Genomic DNA, 17364 nt, shown 5'->3' on the forward strand with positions numbered 1-17364 from the left:
ATTATGATTTGGCAGGAAAATCCGCTGTTTTGTTTGTGAACTTATTCACTAAAATCCACATTAAACATCACATTAGTACAGTCAATACAATGAAGCAATCACTATAAAATATTTCATAGAGGAGCTGTGTATTAAATATGATACTTGAGGGTTTATGGGTTGAATGTGTTTTTAGTCCAACCCAAGGCATTTTAAACACATACATTTCATATTAATTTTCAATAGAGAAAATATGAATATTTAAACCCATCATATTGATGTCAATCAAACCCAATTTTATGAATGCCTTTTATTGTTACTTATTTGTTTTATTAGTATTGGAGCCTTGCAAATGAAAATTTGTTCAGTATGTACTGTGTTGAAGGACGATACAGTTTGTCATATATCAATTATGATTAAAAGAAAAAAAAACATTGTCAGTTGAAAGTTTTTTCATGATATTATCTTTTACTAAAGATAATTCTATAACCTAATGTATCAATTATAATACAAAGAGAAAACAGGTGGAGTTTGTACATTTCTTTCTTCTTAACAGTTTCATACTTTTTTTAGCCATTTATGTTTATTTACTGATAAGGAAATTCTGTCAGCAGTATGACAGAAATCAGAACCATTAGTAATAATAAAAAAAAAATAAAAAAAACATGGTTGTAATTTAAAGCATATAAACCAAAAGACAAGTGGAGCATTTCATGTGAAAAGGTTGAAAATCATTTGTCTCATATGGCATATGTAATATTAAAATATCTCTAAATTGAACTGAATTCGACCTTATGACTCCTGACGTATAACTGAGCTATTTAGATAGATGTGTACTGCTTTTCTCTTTGGCTGTTAGCTTTTGTGACCGTGCAGAAAACCTGATTCCATATCACCATCAACACAGACTGCAAAATGCGGACGAGCTGGTGTACAGCATCAAGATCCCCCATAAACCTAATCAGTAAAACTCTTTAAATGAGAACTCCACTTCAACTACCCCCCTCCCCACGTCCAAGACTTTTCTTAACTCTACAAAGTGATTCTTGTGATTTCCTCTCTCTTTTGGCTCCATAAATGTCTGGATTTGACGGGAGCCAGAAGGAAACACTGGAACCCAAAGCTGTCTCCTCTCTCTTCACCTCCTGCTTCGTCTCCGGAGCCCCAACTTCGCACATCACAGCTCACCTCCTCAGCTAAACGCTTAAACGCCGCTCTCACTCACACATCAGCGGCAAGCACACCCCCTTCTTGTGAGCTCCTGCAATGCAAAGTCCCATATAAGGGCATGCTGATGATGTAATGGTCCACGGGCAGGGAGCACATATTGTTTGGTCTAACTGTAGGAATGCCCACATTACAGCGACTCAGAGTGAGAGCCGTAGACGGAGCTGAGGGGTCGGCTGTTTTGCGGCGAGATAATAAAGTCATAGCAGTAAAGCTGGGAGAGCAGGTAGGCACAATGGATGCTGTCATTTATATTCAAGATTAAAAATGAACTGTTCTAAACATGCTGATAATCGGTAGTTAGTTCCCTGCCTGTTAATGTGCTTGTAGTTTTGCGTTGTTTCAGGAGAAAGTCTTTTTTGGGTGTAAATATGGATATCAGGAGGGTGTTTATTAGTAGTTTGACTTCATATTTCAACTAAATGTGGAATGGTAAGGTGAAGGTTGTAAACTGTACAAATTGGCGGCATTGCTATGATCGCAGAAATCAAACTCAATTTTCAGAGAGGCACAGAAAGAAACCAAAAACCTGAATTTTGCTTTAAATACCTCGTCATATGAGAGATCTGCTGATCCAAGCAAAGGTTTGTTTGACATGGTTTGTGTTCAGCTGCGATCAGGTTGAGAAAGTTAAAAACTAACAGCAGTTTGGAGTCGCAGAAGTGAAGTTTAAAATGTCAAAATGAGAGAAAAAGACTTTGCATTTTGCTGTGAAATGTTTTTAAACTCCCTTTAAAACATTTTTTTTTATATATATATCTACCTATTGAGATGAAAATTAATGCTGCATGTATTTGTTTCCTCAACACATTTTTGACCAAATGTATTTTAAAAAGACATATAAAAAGTACTATTTAGTTAGCGTATTTTAAATGAAAATTTGAGTTTTTAATTGTGCAACCAGAAGTTTGACATTTAAATTCACTTTGATAAAATTCACGCTTTATATGAAAGTTTTCATAAAAAAAAAAAAAATAAAAAAAAATTATAGGGACATTTTCCTGGTTTTTGTCTCTCTTTTTTGTATCATGACAGACATTTGAGGTTATATAATTATAATAACTAAAACTTTTAAGCAGATACATTTTTTTTTTATAAGAAAAAAATGACTACCTTTATCACATTTTCCCAGTTTTAAAACTACATCACATTTATTTCAATTCATTTCATATTTTTATGGAAAAGATAAAAATATCTCAGAAACACTAAATATCTTATGTCACTGGTCTAATCCATGTCAATTTCATTCACTCATTATAGTCGTTTTTGGAGGAATTTTGCACAAAACCAATTTAATAGTCCTTAACAGTAAACTTTATGTTTATTTGGTATTTTTTGACAAATGCATTTTGTGTTTGTATTTCAGTAAAAACTATCCTCCATTTAATGAACAGTAGGACATAATTCATCCATTTTGATTGCACTCTGCAGGCAGACCCTTCATGTGCTCGGCCTTTAAACGCAGCCGCTGCAGAGCATCAATCATTAACCGTTCTCTATAACCGAGACGTAGCTGAACATATATAACCTAAGCAGCTGTGGTGAGGGCCGGACGTGCGGCGCACGCAGCGCCGCTTCAGGCTATGAGCTCAGCCACAGTTTCCAGCCTCAGAAGTCCTTTAGAGAGGAAGCCTGCTGGTGAGAACTGCTCCCGCCTGGATGCTCCTTCCCCTCTTTAATAGGATTTAATGTTTGCTAAGCCTCACGTTTAGAGGGGGGGAGAAGGGAAAACCTGATATTTTCAACAAAGCCAGAAACAATCCAGTGCAGCCCACAAAGTCATCATATCGCTCCGTGCAAATAATTTTTCCATGACACATTTAAGACCCGGGGTGGCTGTCAAACATTCCTTCATAGGAGCTGGAGCGGCTGCAGTGTGGGTGGTAAAGGCCTGATGCTACGCTATGTGTCCCTCCATGCTAATACGCTTTCAACACAAGAGGAACTTCTGCTTAAAATCCAGATCAGCTGCTCAGTGTGTGTTCTAGTCCAGAGGTCAGCGACCTTGCCAATCTAGAGAGCCAAAAAATAAAAAAGTCTGGAGCTCCAAAACCAACAGATGCTTGTAAATAGCTTCTTCATGTAAAATATGTTTTATAGCTAAATTTAAGAAGCAAATATTTATCTAAGAGAACATTCTTCTTCATTAGTGGAAGGTGTGATATTTAAGGGGGAAAAATGAGAGAGAAAGCGGCTGAACAAACAAAAGTATTCCTGGTATCTCCGCAGCAGAAGCATATAGATGATGACTAGTTCAGATATTACTGGCAAACACATAAAAAACCTGCTAACAACAACTTCAGAGTTGTTGCACTGTGGCCTAGTAGCAAGGAGGTCCTGGGTTCAAATCCCTGCCTGGAGTTGGCATGTTCTCTGAGTACTTTGGATTTCTCTGACAGGTCAAAAACATGACTGTTAGGTTAACTGATCTCTCTCTTGAGGTGTGTGTGCGTGGGTGTGTGCGTGTGTGTGTGTGTGTGTTTATCTCTACATTCCTGGTATCATTCGTGTCATTCTGCTGGAAACACAAGCTGGACTTTTTTTCCGATCTAAAAATGCTGTGGCGGTTTAACCTGTTAAAAGATGGACGGCATGAAGGGCAACAAGTGGTTCGGTTTCTGGAGACCCTCTGCATGGTGGTGGTCCACTCACCGCACATGTACAGATGACATCATCTGTTAGCCACTTCATGTCTGCACTCAGTGAAAAAAACAAAAAAAACAAACAACACAAAGCTCTACTCCAGTGAAGCACTAACAGAAATTTGCTCCTCATTAATGGCCAAATATGATGTTCACTAGATCAGGATCTCGCTCTAAACTTAGGACGGGGTTTTTTGGAAAACAAGCAACCAGCAGAGAATTTTGCCCCCATTTGGAGGAAAACGCAACTTTCCTTCTATTTCAGCCGATGACATCACCCAAAAACCAGCAGGAACTGAGATAAGACTTTGAGTAAGCAATGATTACAGATGGGTTTACCCGAGAGGCGTGTTTGTTTTAAACTTCTCCCCAGCAATCGAGCATTTCCATGCACACAATCTGTTTCAAAAGAAGCTTTTTTATTTTTTTTAGCACATTTGCCCCTGAATGAGAGGGCTGCAGTTTACCCTTTGATTTATGACCCAGGAAGATGTTTAACAGCCAACATGATGGTGACAAAGTCACACAAGGCAGTCGCAAAGAATCCTGGAAACTGGAAACTAATTCATCTCGAATTAAAATAAAATTTTAAAAGTCTGATTTAGCTCATTTAAAAAATGTCTCCATTAAGTTCACCCAGTGCTAAAAATGTCAGTATTTTTACTTTCTGCCATGTAAATGTATGAAATCATCATTTACTGTTTAAACCTGGATGTAAGAGGAACTGGAAAAAGTACAAATAAAAAAAAAAAAAAAACATATTGAAGGATTTTTTTTAAAAAAACAAGTTTTCAAATTTCTACATTTTTTTTTTTTTTTTTGTCATGTTTGATATGTTTGGAATTCTGTCAACCAGAAAGATCGAGGCTGTATGCATTTATAAATACAGTATTAATCCACAAAAAACTGCTTTTATACCTATCCATAAAGTAGTGCCTAAAATACAAGGACTAACACATTTTCACCAGTTTTTCTATAAAATATTTTTTCATTTTTTGACACTCATTTTTTTAAAAGTTTGACGTTTTGTTACATTTCATGTCAAATGGAGAATCTGTTACAGAAAGTGATTGTAGCCAGTTTTAAACAAGTTTTTGAAGAAAGTTCCCACTTTGATACATCTGGCATAATTGGGTTAAAATACTATTGAAAAATGAAGAATGGAAGAGTTAAAAGTATTTTTAAATGGCCACAGAATAAACATGAACCCCACACTAGCTGCACAAATGAGCTCCGTTTTGCCAGTAAACATTACGATATAATATTTTACTGGCTGTTTTTTAATATCCAGTTCTTATTTCCCCATTTGGCAGCCGTCAATGAGAGACATGACAGTGCACCCACGGCCCTGACATCATTCTCTGAAGAGAAGCTCTCTATTTAAATTGTGGAGCAGGGGGAATTCCTTTAATTGCAAAAAAAAGGGGCAGGCGGTGGCGGTAAAGGGTGGGGGGGCCGGTGCAAGAGGAACCCCTCAATTATGGGATCGTTCCATGCCAGAGGGCTGTCTGTGTGGAAATGCCTGGCAGCTGCTTCCCCCTGGGGGATGAATGGGCTCAGTGGCAGACGCCCTGACCGGCTTGTGCATCGAGCTGCATCATGTGGAACACACAGAGCTCTAACACAGAACCATCTGGTCGAATAAAAAACCATCAAAAACTACAATTCTCTCCCTGAAAGTTCTGAAATCGGTAACCTACACCTCGGTGAGCTGAAGTGTCAAAATAAACTTGCTCGTGTGGTGTTTTCAACACAACACTCCGTGCTGGAGAATGTCGAATTTTCACACAGAGCCTTGCTGCCCTTACGCTGCTGCAGTCATGGAAAGAACTACGCCCTGTGATTTAGCAGCTGGTGGAACCTCCAGCGGCAGGAACTGCTAGTCGTCACTTTACGGCTTTATCACATCCTCATTATTGCCTTAGTTCCATGGGATTTGCATAGGTTCCACCATAGAGTAACGACTTTGACTGGGACATTGCAGGTTCTTGATTTATTCTGTTGGGATCATTGTCCTGTTGGTGGTTGTAGGATTCATTCAGCTGTGTTTTTTTTTTCATAAATTTGGCTCTGAACATGCTGGCTGAAGCCTGGAAATTCTGAGATGGAGCTATTTGTTTCATTACTTTGAACATTTGAGGTTAACATTCTTCAATGTAAACTCCCAGGAAGATTCGAAACTGTCCCAAATGTTTAAAATGGAAAAAAATTTCTAGCTTGAGAATGATGAATTTCCTCTTTATCCCCTAAAATACTTCACATCTGGTATTTTGAATACTTGAATTCTTCTGCTCTTTCAGAAGTATTCAAGTTGAACATGATCAGGATAATCCAATACATTTGACTAATAGCTCCTGACTTGTACTATTTGCTTCAAATTTAATTAGAAATAGCAAAAATGTGCTGTTTTTATCCTGGCAGCACATCATGAGCTGCTGAAACTTCCACCCAACAGTTGAAAACTCCACTTTTCTGTTCATATGAGATGTAGTTGGCAACAAGGGAAAAAATAATAACCACAGATAAACCATGACCCCCAAACCTCTGCTGTTTTGTGATGTGTTAAATTTTCTGTGACATAAAGATTTTACTCCTCCACAGTCATGAAGAGAAAGTAACAGTGTTAGTGTATCAATTATCAGAGATGCGGCCCAAATTATAGATAGAATTTACCAACATTATACTGATAGATTTTATCAGCGGGACACTTAGGTCCGTTGATAAAAGTTGATAAAATATCTATTTGCGGGTATTTTGTCCATACTCAAATGTCCAGTTGATAAATTGTATCTTTAAATATATCTTTTGATTTCCATCTAAGTGATGTAAAACATGTATAGGCTGCAAACAGCTCATTCTGAAATCAGTTTCTTTAAATCAAATGTTTTCTGTTTTCACAGGTTGAAGCTGTTGATTGATCAGGAAAAGACACACCAAGAACGGAAAGACCAGGAAAACAACAAAAAGATAGAAAGTCTAAAGGAAGAGCTGACTAAACTCAAGTCTTTTGCGTTGATGGTTGTGGATGAACAGCAGCGTCTCACCGAACAGCTAAATCAGAAAACAGTCAAGGTCCAAGACCTCAGCGCCGGGTTCTCTCAGGCTCAGGAAGAGCTGAGCTCGGCTAATGCTCGTCTGCAGGAAGAGGAGCAGAAAGTCTTTCGCTTAGAGGCTGAGCTGCGTGAGCAGGCCAGTCGACACCATCAAGATCAGGAAGCCATGACTGCCAAACTGACCAGCGAGGACGCCCAAAACAGGCATCTGCGCCAGAAGTTGTCGGCACTCAGCCGGCAGCTGGATGAGCTGGGGGAGACCAATAAGACCCTGAGAAGGGCCGAGGAGGAGCTGCAGGAGATGAGGGACAAAATTAGCCGAGGCGAGTGTGGAAACTCGAGCCTCATGTCGGAGCTTGAAGAGTTACAAAAAAGAGTGCTCGAGATGGAGGGGAAGGATGAGGAGCTGATCAGGATGGAGGACCAGTGCAGAGACCTCAACAAGAAACTGGAGAAAGAGACCAAACAGAGCCGGTGCTTGAAAGCCGAAGTTGATCAACTGAACCACAGAATTACAGACTTGGAAAAACTGGAGGATGCTTTCAGTAAAAGCAAACAAGAATGCATCTCACTCAAAAGTAACTTGGAGAAGGAGAGGACAGTGTCAAAGGTTCTGAGCAGTGAGCTGGAAGCTTTGAAAGTCAGAGTCAAAGAACTGGAGGCAACTGAAGGCAAGGTGGTCAAGACGGAGCAGACGCTGAAGGAAGATCTGACCAAGTTAAAGACTCTGACGGTTATGCTGGTGGATGAGAGGAAAGCAATGGCCGATAAGCTGAAACAGATGGAGAACAAGGTGCAAAACAGCACAGGCAAGCTTCAGGCTGAGCAGAACAAAGTTACATCAGTCACAGAGAAGCTGATAGAGGAGAGCAAGAAGGCATTGAGGTCAAAGGCAGAGCTGGAGGAGAAAATGTGCTTCGCAACAAAAGAGAGGGATGACTTGAAGGCCAAGCTAAGAACTGAGGAAGAGAGGAATAAAGATCTGGAGTCTAAAGTCAATATGATGAAGAAACGGTTGCAGTCACTTGAGACAATTGAGAGGGAATTCCTGAGAAGCAAAGCGAAAGAAGAGCAACTCAAGACACCTCTGGCAAATCGTTTCCAGCAAGAAGACAACAAAGTCAAAGATTTGACGCAGGAGGTTGAACATCTAAGACGTAAACTAAAGGATATGAAAGTGGCAGAGGAAGACTCATTAAAAACACCAGAGTATGAAACACTGGAGAAAAGGTTTGTCAATGAACAAGAAAGAGCCAAAGCCTTGATGGAGGAGCTGGAAGTATCCAGAAAAGAGCTTACAATGTACCAACTGAATGAAAAGAAGGAGTGTAACCAAGAGCATGTCCTTTATAAACGCTTGAAGGAAGAGGAAGCAAAGTCTAGTCATCTGTCCAGAGAGGTGACAGCTCTGAAGGAGAAAATTCATGAATACATGGGAACAGAGGAGTCTATCTGCCGAATGAAAACTGACCACTCCACTCTGCAAAGAAAACTGACCCAGCAGGAGGTGAGAAACAAAGAACTCGCCCGAGAAATGGAGACGCTAACTCGAGAGCTGGAGAGATACCGACGCTTCAGCAAAAGTCTTCGCCCTGGCATGAATGGAAGGCGGTTTTCAGATCTTCATGTGTCGACCAAGGAGGTTCAGACTGAGCCGCTTGACTTCATGTCTCCTAACAGCAAGACTATGGTACCGCTGGAAAGAGCGGTGGTCAATGGTAAGCTGTATGACGAAAGCGAGGCTGATGATGGCGCAAATTACAGCAACGAACTACAGCTCACCAAATATAGCCCTTCACTTATGAACAATGTCAACAATCTAAACAACAATCTGAGGCGAGCAAGAGGCCCATTCCTCAAAACCAAAGACGCTGCCCATCAGGTGAACGGCAAAATGCAACCACGGCATAACGGCAACCATGTCCAGACTGGAGATGTGGTGTTGACCCACTGTCCTGGGCAGCCACTGCATATAAAAGTCACTCCTGACCACGGACACAACACGGCAACACTAGAGATAACCAGTCCAAACACTGAAACCCTTCAGTCATTCACCAGCACCGCCGTCATACCCACAAGTGGAGGACCCCCCAAGCAGAGAATTACAATCATTCAGAATGCCTCAATTTCCCCTACCACAAAATCCATTTCTCCGACAACTAAATCTAAGTGTTCCTCCATCTCAGATGAACCGTGCTCCCCAGATAGGGCCCTATCACCTTTCACTATGACTACTTACTCCAGAGCCATGACCCCAGACTCATGTGATTCAGTAACACCAGACCGAGCTATGTCGCCAATACAACTTGTATCAGTGACAACAGGAGCACAGGATCACTCCGTTCCCGCAGAGCCTGTGGAAGTCGTCGGTGGGCACGCCGTCTTCCGTGTCACCCCGGAAAGGCAAAGTAGCTGGCAGGTGCAGAGGTCCAACAGCTCGGGGTCAAACGTCATCACCACGGAGAATAACAAAATCCACATTCACCTAGGAAGTCCGTTCATTCAGGCCATCAGCACCCCTTCACAAGTCCCTGGACTCCAGGAGCAAAAGACTCAGACTATTGCAAACTGCAGCACTCCCGCTGCCAAAGGCAGCAATAAAATCACAAGTAGCATCATGATTAAGCCCACATCTACCCCAATCCAAAGACCGTCACAGATTACAGTAAGTAATGCCTATGAGTGACCTCACAGTTCCCAAAACTCTCCATCCCATCCTTAGTTCCGAGTTCTATCATCTTTAGTGCTAACTAGACTTAGAACCTTGTCTGTTTCCCTTCATACATGAGTTTGAACAGGATGTTGGATGTTTTATTTTTGGTTTGTTTTGTAGTGTGCAATAAAATGATGATTACAAACAACAATAAAAAAAACAAAAAACAATTAACCGCCTGCATGAAAAAATAAGTTAAATCTGCCTTGACACCAGGTTCTAACTCATGTGCTCTTACTGTATTGTACTCAGTGGCCCATTCGCCATGTAGTCTGATTCACACTGATGTATCGTGCCAGTTTTTATTCATCATATGTCACAAACTACATTATGTCTGAGCTGTTTGATTTATTTTTTTTTTCTGTTTGGATCATTAAAGTGTGCAAAAAAAAAGAAAGATTTTGTTTTAGTTTGTCATCCATGCTTGCTGATTTGATTTATCCAATAAAACCAGCATGCTTTGAATTCAATTAAAGATTAAAGCGGAAGATAATTGTCTGCAGATTTAATTCTACTAATTTTTGCTGCATGTTACCAGGGTTAACATGTGGTCAGTTAAAAACTTCTTTCACAGACACAGATAAGGAAACTCTCTTGGACTCTCACGTGTTTGCTTGCTTGACCTAAAATCATAGGCTGATGTCATAGTTTCTTAATACATCCAGCGCCCAGAAACCCAGTGACTGAAAATGAAAAGCAGGGTGATGTTAACTTGGAATTCCTTCTGAATGGAAAGTCGGTTTTAAACCTTTAGACCTTAACATGGTGCACCATAAAGCTGCGGGTGGAGGGAAATCATTGCTTGGCCCAAAAATAGCTCTGGGCTTACATGTGTTCCTGAAGTACAGGCAGATGAGAACTACTACCAAATTTAGTGTGTTTCTATTCTGTATTTTTACTTCGGTTCATAAACAAAATAAAACTAAATAAATAATCTAACATCTGATAGTCAGTCCTCCCAGGATTACAAAATTGCTTTTGTGGTTTTTACTTCATTTAATTTTTTTTTGCAACCAAAATAACAGATTTTCATGGTGCTGCTATAAATATTTGCAAGGAATATTGAGAGATGTGTGAAAAAAATAATTTCCCCCACTCTTATGGAGAACAGGGGAAAACAGCCTTTGCGGATCTTTTGTGCCTATGATGAGAGATGGTAAATGTGACTTTTTTGTTATCCGCTAGTTTGATATATTTTACATATCTTTCAGTTAAGTAAGGCTGAGGTGACAGTGCAGTAGAAGTAATAAATAGTGCCACCTGCAGGAGGGAGTGTTGCTCTTGAGCAATTTTGTAGCCTTCCGATGGAATTCTGTTCATGTTGCACCATCTCACTTTAGTTCTCCATCTGGGATTTCACCCATTGAAGCAGATTTTATTAGTAGACTTTCAACCAGCCAATCAGCAAACAGGAGAAGTTGTGAACAACGATGTTGGCTTTGTGCGTTGTTTTGGAAGTCTGTCTGCAGAGAGAGTGAAATACTGAATTACTATTATCAGCCGCCTCAGTTTATAGTGTTAAACAGATGCATTACATCTCACAGACAAACATTTAAAACCTCAACACGCCTCCAGGGAGCAATGGTTTCTCAACAGACAACGTTCCAGACCCTCTGGACGAAGCAAAACCTAGAACAAGGGCCTGGTTTCCCAAGGCTGCCACTTTTATAAAGTAATTACAAAACACTTACAATAATGCGTTACTGTTGAAAAAGTACATGTATTTGTTGATTTAGTGTGAATTTTTATGATTGCAGAATTGTGAAAAACTGGAGGAACTGAAAAAGCGGAAATAAAGTGTTTTCTTTTTAATAAAAATTCTTTAGATCCTATTTTATACTCTTATTTAGCATCGTTTGTAAATATATTGATATCACTTCATTTAGACTAAATCAAATTTTTTTCTTACTTCAGCAGAAACCATTTGTACAAAAACAATGAACATGAAAGGAAAATGCTTTGGTAGAGGTATTTTCTATATTTTTTTAATCCAGCTGAAAATAAAGATATTTCTCTCTTTAATTTATATAATAACTTAAAAATATTCAAAGCAAAGACCTTTGAACCCCTCCTGTTGGGGGTCGGGTGATCTACATTCAGGAGAGCCCTTTGCTAAACTCAATATATTTAGTTTTGAAACAAATTGGTGCTTTTTTTCCCACCCCCCAACATGTTTACCCCAGAACTGGAAGTCTTTGAAGACCTCTTGCAGTTTACCGATCAGTAACTCAAACCATCTGTTTGGTTTTCCTTCCCCCCACAAAGTGAGTCATCTGCACAGCCTACAAAAGCTCTTCCAAGAGTATACATTCCTCAGGCCCACCGTATAAAAAGCTGGATATGTGTAATTCATAAAATGAAGAAATAAGGAGTAAATGTACACAGTGAACAGGATGAGTCATGATGAGAGGATGTGGGATGATTCCTATTTAATGTCCTGGTCACGATGAATGTTTGAGCGGAGAAGAAAATCCCCTTTATGAAGGTTTTTGTACTTTTTGCCATACTTACAAACACCAAAGTATAACTTCACAAGTTGCTCAACATTCCTCATTTTAGTTTGTGATTATTCTTCATGGAGAAGTTCTAACATTTCTTCTTTATTTTCCTAATATTACAGTTTTATTTTTATATTGACCCTCCTTTAATCTCAAATTATTACACATTTTTTCTCAAATTTTAACAGCTCCGTTCTGGCTATTATGACTATTCTGAAATTATTATTACTTTATTCTCGTATTGTTACAGCTTTGTTCCGGTCATATTCTGGTAACACGACTTTATGCTCAAATTATAACAACTTATTATCATATTATTACTCATTCATATTATTACGACTTTATTCTTGAATTATTACAATTTTGTTCTGTGACATTATGACTTCAAGTCAGATGACTTTATTTTCATATTATGACTTAATTCTGGTCTTTTTTTCTTTTTTTGTAGCCTGGCTCTAATACTCAGTCATACATTTTCAAACTTCTCTAAGCCAGAGAACAAACCTGAACACAGGTCTTTTAAGGCTGTAAAAGATCCCAAACATGCATCACTGTTGGAAAGACGTGTGAAGTAAATTCCAGATACAACACACACACACACACACACACACACACCGGTCACAAGATGATGAAATAAAACATTAAACTTAACGAGTGAGAGGAGGCACAGCTGTGGAAACCAGATCCAACGTCTGTCTGGGTGCGATGAAACCACTCCTGGTCCAAACAAGATGCTATTCATTAGAAAACCACTTGATAAACCACCAGCAGCTGAGCCGTCCGTCTGCGACCTCAATTACCCCCTGACTCACTCACCACTTATTTGATTCATAAACCGACCTCATCGGGTTCAGCCGAGGAAGATAAATGTGTGCAGAGAGAGATAATGTGACTTCCTGGAAGGCCGTTGCTCTAGAGGAACTCACAGTGATGCTGCGTGTTATTAATAAAAATACCTCAAACATCCTGAGAGCAAAAAACACATAATAATGCAGCATGGAGACTGCAAGACGAGCACCAATCAGAGCTTGTGTTTGGTTGCTACAGCAGCAGCAGAGGAAACACTTATGCTGCACTGAGACAGCAGCGAACAGAACCTCGCTCTCGCTCTCTCTTGTTTTTGGTGAAAACTCAGCAATGTGAAGCCTCTTGGGTTTTCTGGCCCATTAACCAACACTTTCTTACCTGAAATTTTCCTCAATGGCATTTCCAAGGCGGCTTTTGGCAATTCCTTAGAATTTCAAGGCACGTATGAGCAAACATGAGCTCCTGAATTGAGGAGGTGTGATGAAACCGCTGAAAATGTCTCGGAGCAAACAGACAACATGTGCCCCTCTCCCCACTCGGACATATAGACACACAGGCATCCAGGTTCCTTAGAGTTCTGCACCATGATTGAGTCCGGAGCATTGTGTACAAGAGAGAAACATTTCCAGAGAACTGAGGAGAGGAAAAGGAAGAGGCTGCTATAAAGTGTTTAAGAAGGAAGTTGTGTTTTGTGCCAGTCACATTCCCCTGACAACCGTTAAAATGACTGCCAGCCACTGTTATTCTGTAGCATAAACCAACTTGTTTACATAGAACTCCTCATGAATTAGCCAGGATTAAATAAATGCAAAAAGTCGTGTATTGGCTGTTTATGGCTGAGCGTGCAAAGCCGTGGAAGCGTGCAAATATCTAATCAGGGTTACTGCAAGCAGGACAGCCTCTAAACGGTCCACAAAAAAAAAAAAAAAGACTCCCATCGGCATCTTGGAATGAGGCTGCACATGTAAACACGCTGATTAAGATGTGATTGTGTGCTAAATGGGGCGGCGGCTTGTTTGAGGACACAAGCAGCTCGGTTTGTTTGACGGCCGCACATCAGAAACGGTCAAACGGTTTTTGATGCACTGGGACAGACTGTCAGAGTCCAGTCCTCAAGGGCCGCTGTCCTGCAGTTCTTAGATGTGCCGCAGGTACAAAACACTGGAATGAAATGGCTTGATTGATTGATTGATTGATTGAGTTTCAGGAAATAAGAATCCATAAATAAATTGTTGGTACGACAATAAAAGTCAACCTTGTGAACTATTCGAATGGCTCTTTCTGTAAGGTGCATAATGGTTGAAAAACGTCCACACAGTAACTTAGATATGACAAAATAAGTGAACAGTAAGGAATATGAAGGGCAGAGGAGTGTAGACATTTTCTAGTATTAGAGAGAACTGCAATACTTCTAGCTATTTTAGATTGAACATATTTAATATGAGGTTTCCAACATAACATATTATGAATCAATACTCCCAAAAACCAAATTTCAGTCACTCTCTCCACAGTCACTATATCAGTTATTATTTGTGAATCGCTATGCTTTTCACAATTCCCGAATAACATAAACTTGGTTTTACCTAAATTTTGTGATAATTTGTTCATATCAGACCACTTTTTCAATTTACATAACTTTTACTACATAATTTGTTTCTACCGAAAGCTGCAGTAAATTTTCACCTGTGCTAAAAATGTTTGTATCATCTGGAAATAAAATAAAATCAGGTGGTGCAGCAGAGGGACATCTAAAGGTTGCAGGGCAGTTTCAGCTGCAGGTCTGATTATGATTATTTTATTTTATTTTTTATTTTCTTGCCTATTCTGGTTTGGAGAATAAATCAAGTTCAGATAGACTGAATGTGTTCTCATTTTTTTTTAGGATGTTTGTTCATCATTTGTCTAGTGGAGACAATGAATGTTTGTACAATTATTCCCTCTGCTTTAAGATGCTGTAAAGCTGGGAGAATTTTTGCACTTTCTTTTATTTTGTTTGCATAGTTATGATGCATAACCATGGCAACAGGGTGTTGTCTTTACAATTGGGAGTAGTTAAAGAACATCCCAGAGGTTTAAATAATACTTGAATATAGAGCAGAAAAAGGAGGAGGAAGTTCAAACCATCTCTTCCATTGACTGTAAAGGGCAGAAAAACATCCCCTACTCCAACATCTTTCTGCCTGACCTTCTAACCATACAACCAGAAAGAAATTTATAGAGGGGTTTAAAGCAACTTCAAGTCCTGGTGGACCAAGTTTGTACCATTCTTGACTTCATGTTTTATTATCTCTTCCATATATCATAGCAAACAAGAAGTTTCTCCCCTACTCCAACATCTCTATGCTCAACTTTACAGCCTTCACTCCGGTCTCAACTCTTTTTTATCCTCAAACATGTTTATTTTCCCCAGCTCCATTTGTCAACTCTAACAAGCATCCACATTCCTACTGTTTGTTCCCTTAGCATGTGTGTTTCTCCTTATACACGGTGTGTTCAGGAAGTGTTCACATGCAATTCTCGTCTCTTGTTGAAAAACTACTTTCTTTTACATTTTGTTATATCCTCAACATTACTTAGTCAAAACTTAACCCTTTGTGATTATCCACGACCAAACCTCTCAGTTGGTCACACTGGCTTTAATTTAGGTGTAAAAGATTGTGCTCTGAACATTAAAAATAGAAATAAAAACACTGAAAATTAAGTTTTACTTCTCTTCGACATCACTATTATGAAGTATTTGTGTCGGCCCGTCACACATTATGCTTCAGTAAACTTAAAGAACAATCATTCAGAAAGTGTGACCAGGTTTAATAAACTAAAAAGTAGTTTGAGTCCATTTAGTGCAGGTGTGTCAAACTCATTTTCACTTTGAGCCATATCAAAAATCTGAATTTCATAAAGGCCCAATTGTGCCAGAATCTGTTGATAAGAGCCATTAAACTGTTACAATATTAATAAATAGCTGTTCCTCCAGGAGTTTGTGATTGTTTTTGTGTTGTTTTTTTGTTGTTGTTTTTTCACAATGTGATGCAAATTTAGGAATATTTATAAGAAATGTATATGATATTTGAGCTAATATTATATATGATATTTAATATATGATATTTGATAGCTCAAATATGACATATTTAAATGCATGATATTTTAGGACAGCTGAGGCAGCAGTCACTTAAAGTCAATGTTTTTGACCTATTTTGAGAAACATTTGCCATAAAATCAGAAATAATGAGGGGATCTATTGATTTTGTGTGAATTTTGAGGATTTGTAAAATACTGGAGGGACTTATTGATGTAATTTGGAGCCTAGAGGGCCACATAAAAAGCTAGGGCGGGCCAGATTTGGCCCTCAAGCCTTTAGTTTGACACATGTGATCTAGTGGTTTGTGTACTGTAGCACAATTTAGAAAACTACTGTAAAATGTAATAACTTAGAATCTTTGTTTTGATGAGTCATTTGAAAATTGACAACCTTTAAGCAGGCATTAAACATACTTTTTATTAAAGCTACATTTCTGTATTATAAATATTCCAATGTTTTAGTTAGCTGTAAGTGGAAAATTATCGTAATTAACAGAAATAAAGATTTTCAAACTGTGTGTAGTAACAGTATTAATGTATATAATGTGTTTCACTTTGGGATCGTTTCTGAAGTTTTCAGTAATTTTAGAATGGGTCTTCTACTTGCTAACCTGACATTTTAGAGTATGCCACCTTTTTTGCTCAAAAGGTACCGCGCTAAATTCTCTCCGTTTCTCCGTCAGATACCTCTCGAAGCATTCCGACGTCCAGGACCGACCCGGATCCCCAAACCAAAGGGTTTCTGCTCCCAGAAAAGCGCCATCAGCCCGGCGATAAACCCGGGGCCGCCGCCGGCTGCCGAGGTCGGGAGAGAACCAGCCTCACGCGCGAAGAACAGCCCGAACTTGCTGAACCGGAGACTGTGACGTCACTGACCCACGTAGCTGTCGTGCTGAATTAAATGTTCAATTTCACCAAATCTTCATCGGCGGTGCTCTAACAGTGACTACATGCAGCTGTTTACTGCCTGTGTTCTATTCTATTGGCTCGTCCAGTAACACACTAACTACGGAAAATTATCTGCTGCAACCGAATTGCTCGTCTGAAGATGTCCACAAGAACAGCAATGACATAAAAATATTAGATTAAAAGATATATAAGTTTTTCATTTGTTAAATGAAAAACTGTATGAATATTTTTTTTGTGTATTTGTATTTGTCTTTGTTGTGAGATGCAGATAAGGAAGATAGGTATGGGAGACAGAAAAACAGTGACAATAATGTACAGAACTGATGAGTTTTAATGCAGCTCCTTCATTAAAATATGACATGTGCGTTATTTTTCATTACAATAAAAACCTTTTTATACTTTGATGTGTGAACTGTTTACTACCTACACCTCAATATGTGGAAAAATACATATTATTG

General features: G+C 39.1%; 1 protein-coding gene across 4 annotated transcripts in view; it reads left to right on the top strand.

Moving 5' to 3' along the window:
* The window catches only part of filip1l (filamin A interacting protein 1-like), a 76352-nt gene extending 59042 nt beyond the window's left edge, over nt 1–17310 (top strand). For 3 of the 4 annotated variants that reach the window (XM_044110060.1, XM_044110061.1, XM_044110059.1), the window contains 2 exons: nt 6749–9566; nt 16681–17310. In XM_044110060.1, coding sequence (XP_043965995.1) covers nt 6749–9566; nt 16681–16863 — 3001 coding nt within the window. In that variant the 3' untranslated portion in view covers nt 16864–17310. Of the gene's footprint in view, nt 1–1022; nt 1433–6748; nt 9567–16680 lie in introns of those variants that run through there. The other variant, XM_044110063.1, reaches the window with a different exon arrangement.
* The last annotated feature ends 54 nt before the right edge of the window (nt 17311–17364 follow it).

Source organism: Gambusia affinis, linkage group LG24 (genome assembly GCF_019740435.1).
Source record: "Gambusia affinis linkage group LG24, SWU_Gaff_1.0, whole genome shotgun sequence".
Taxonomy (NCBI): Eukaryota; Metazoa; Chordata; class Actinopteri; order Cyprinodontiformes; family Poeciliidae; genus Gambusia; species Gambusia affinis.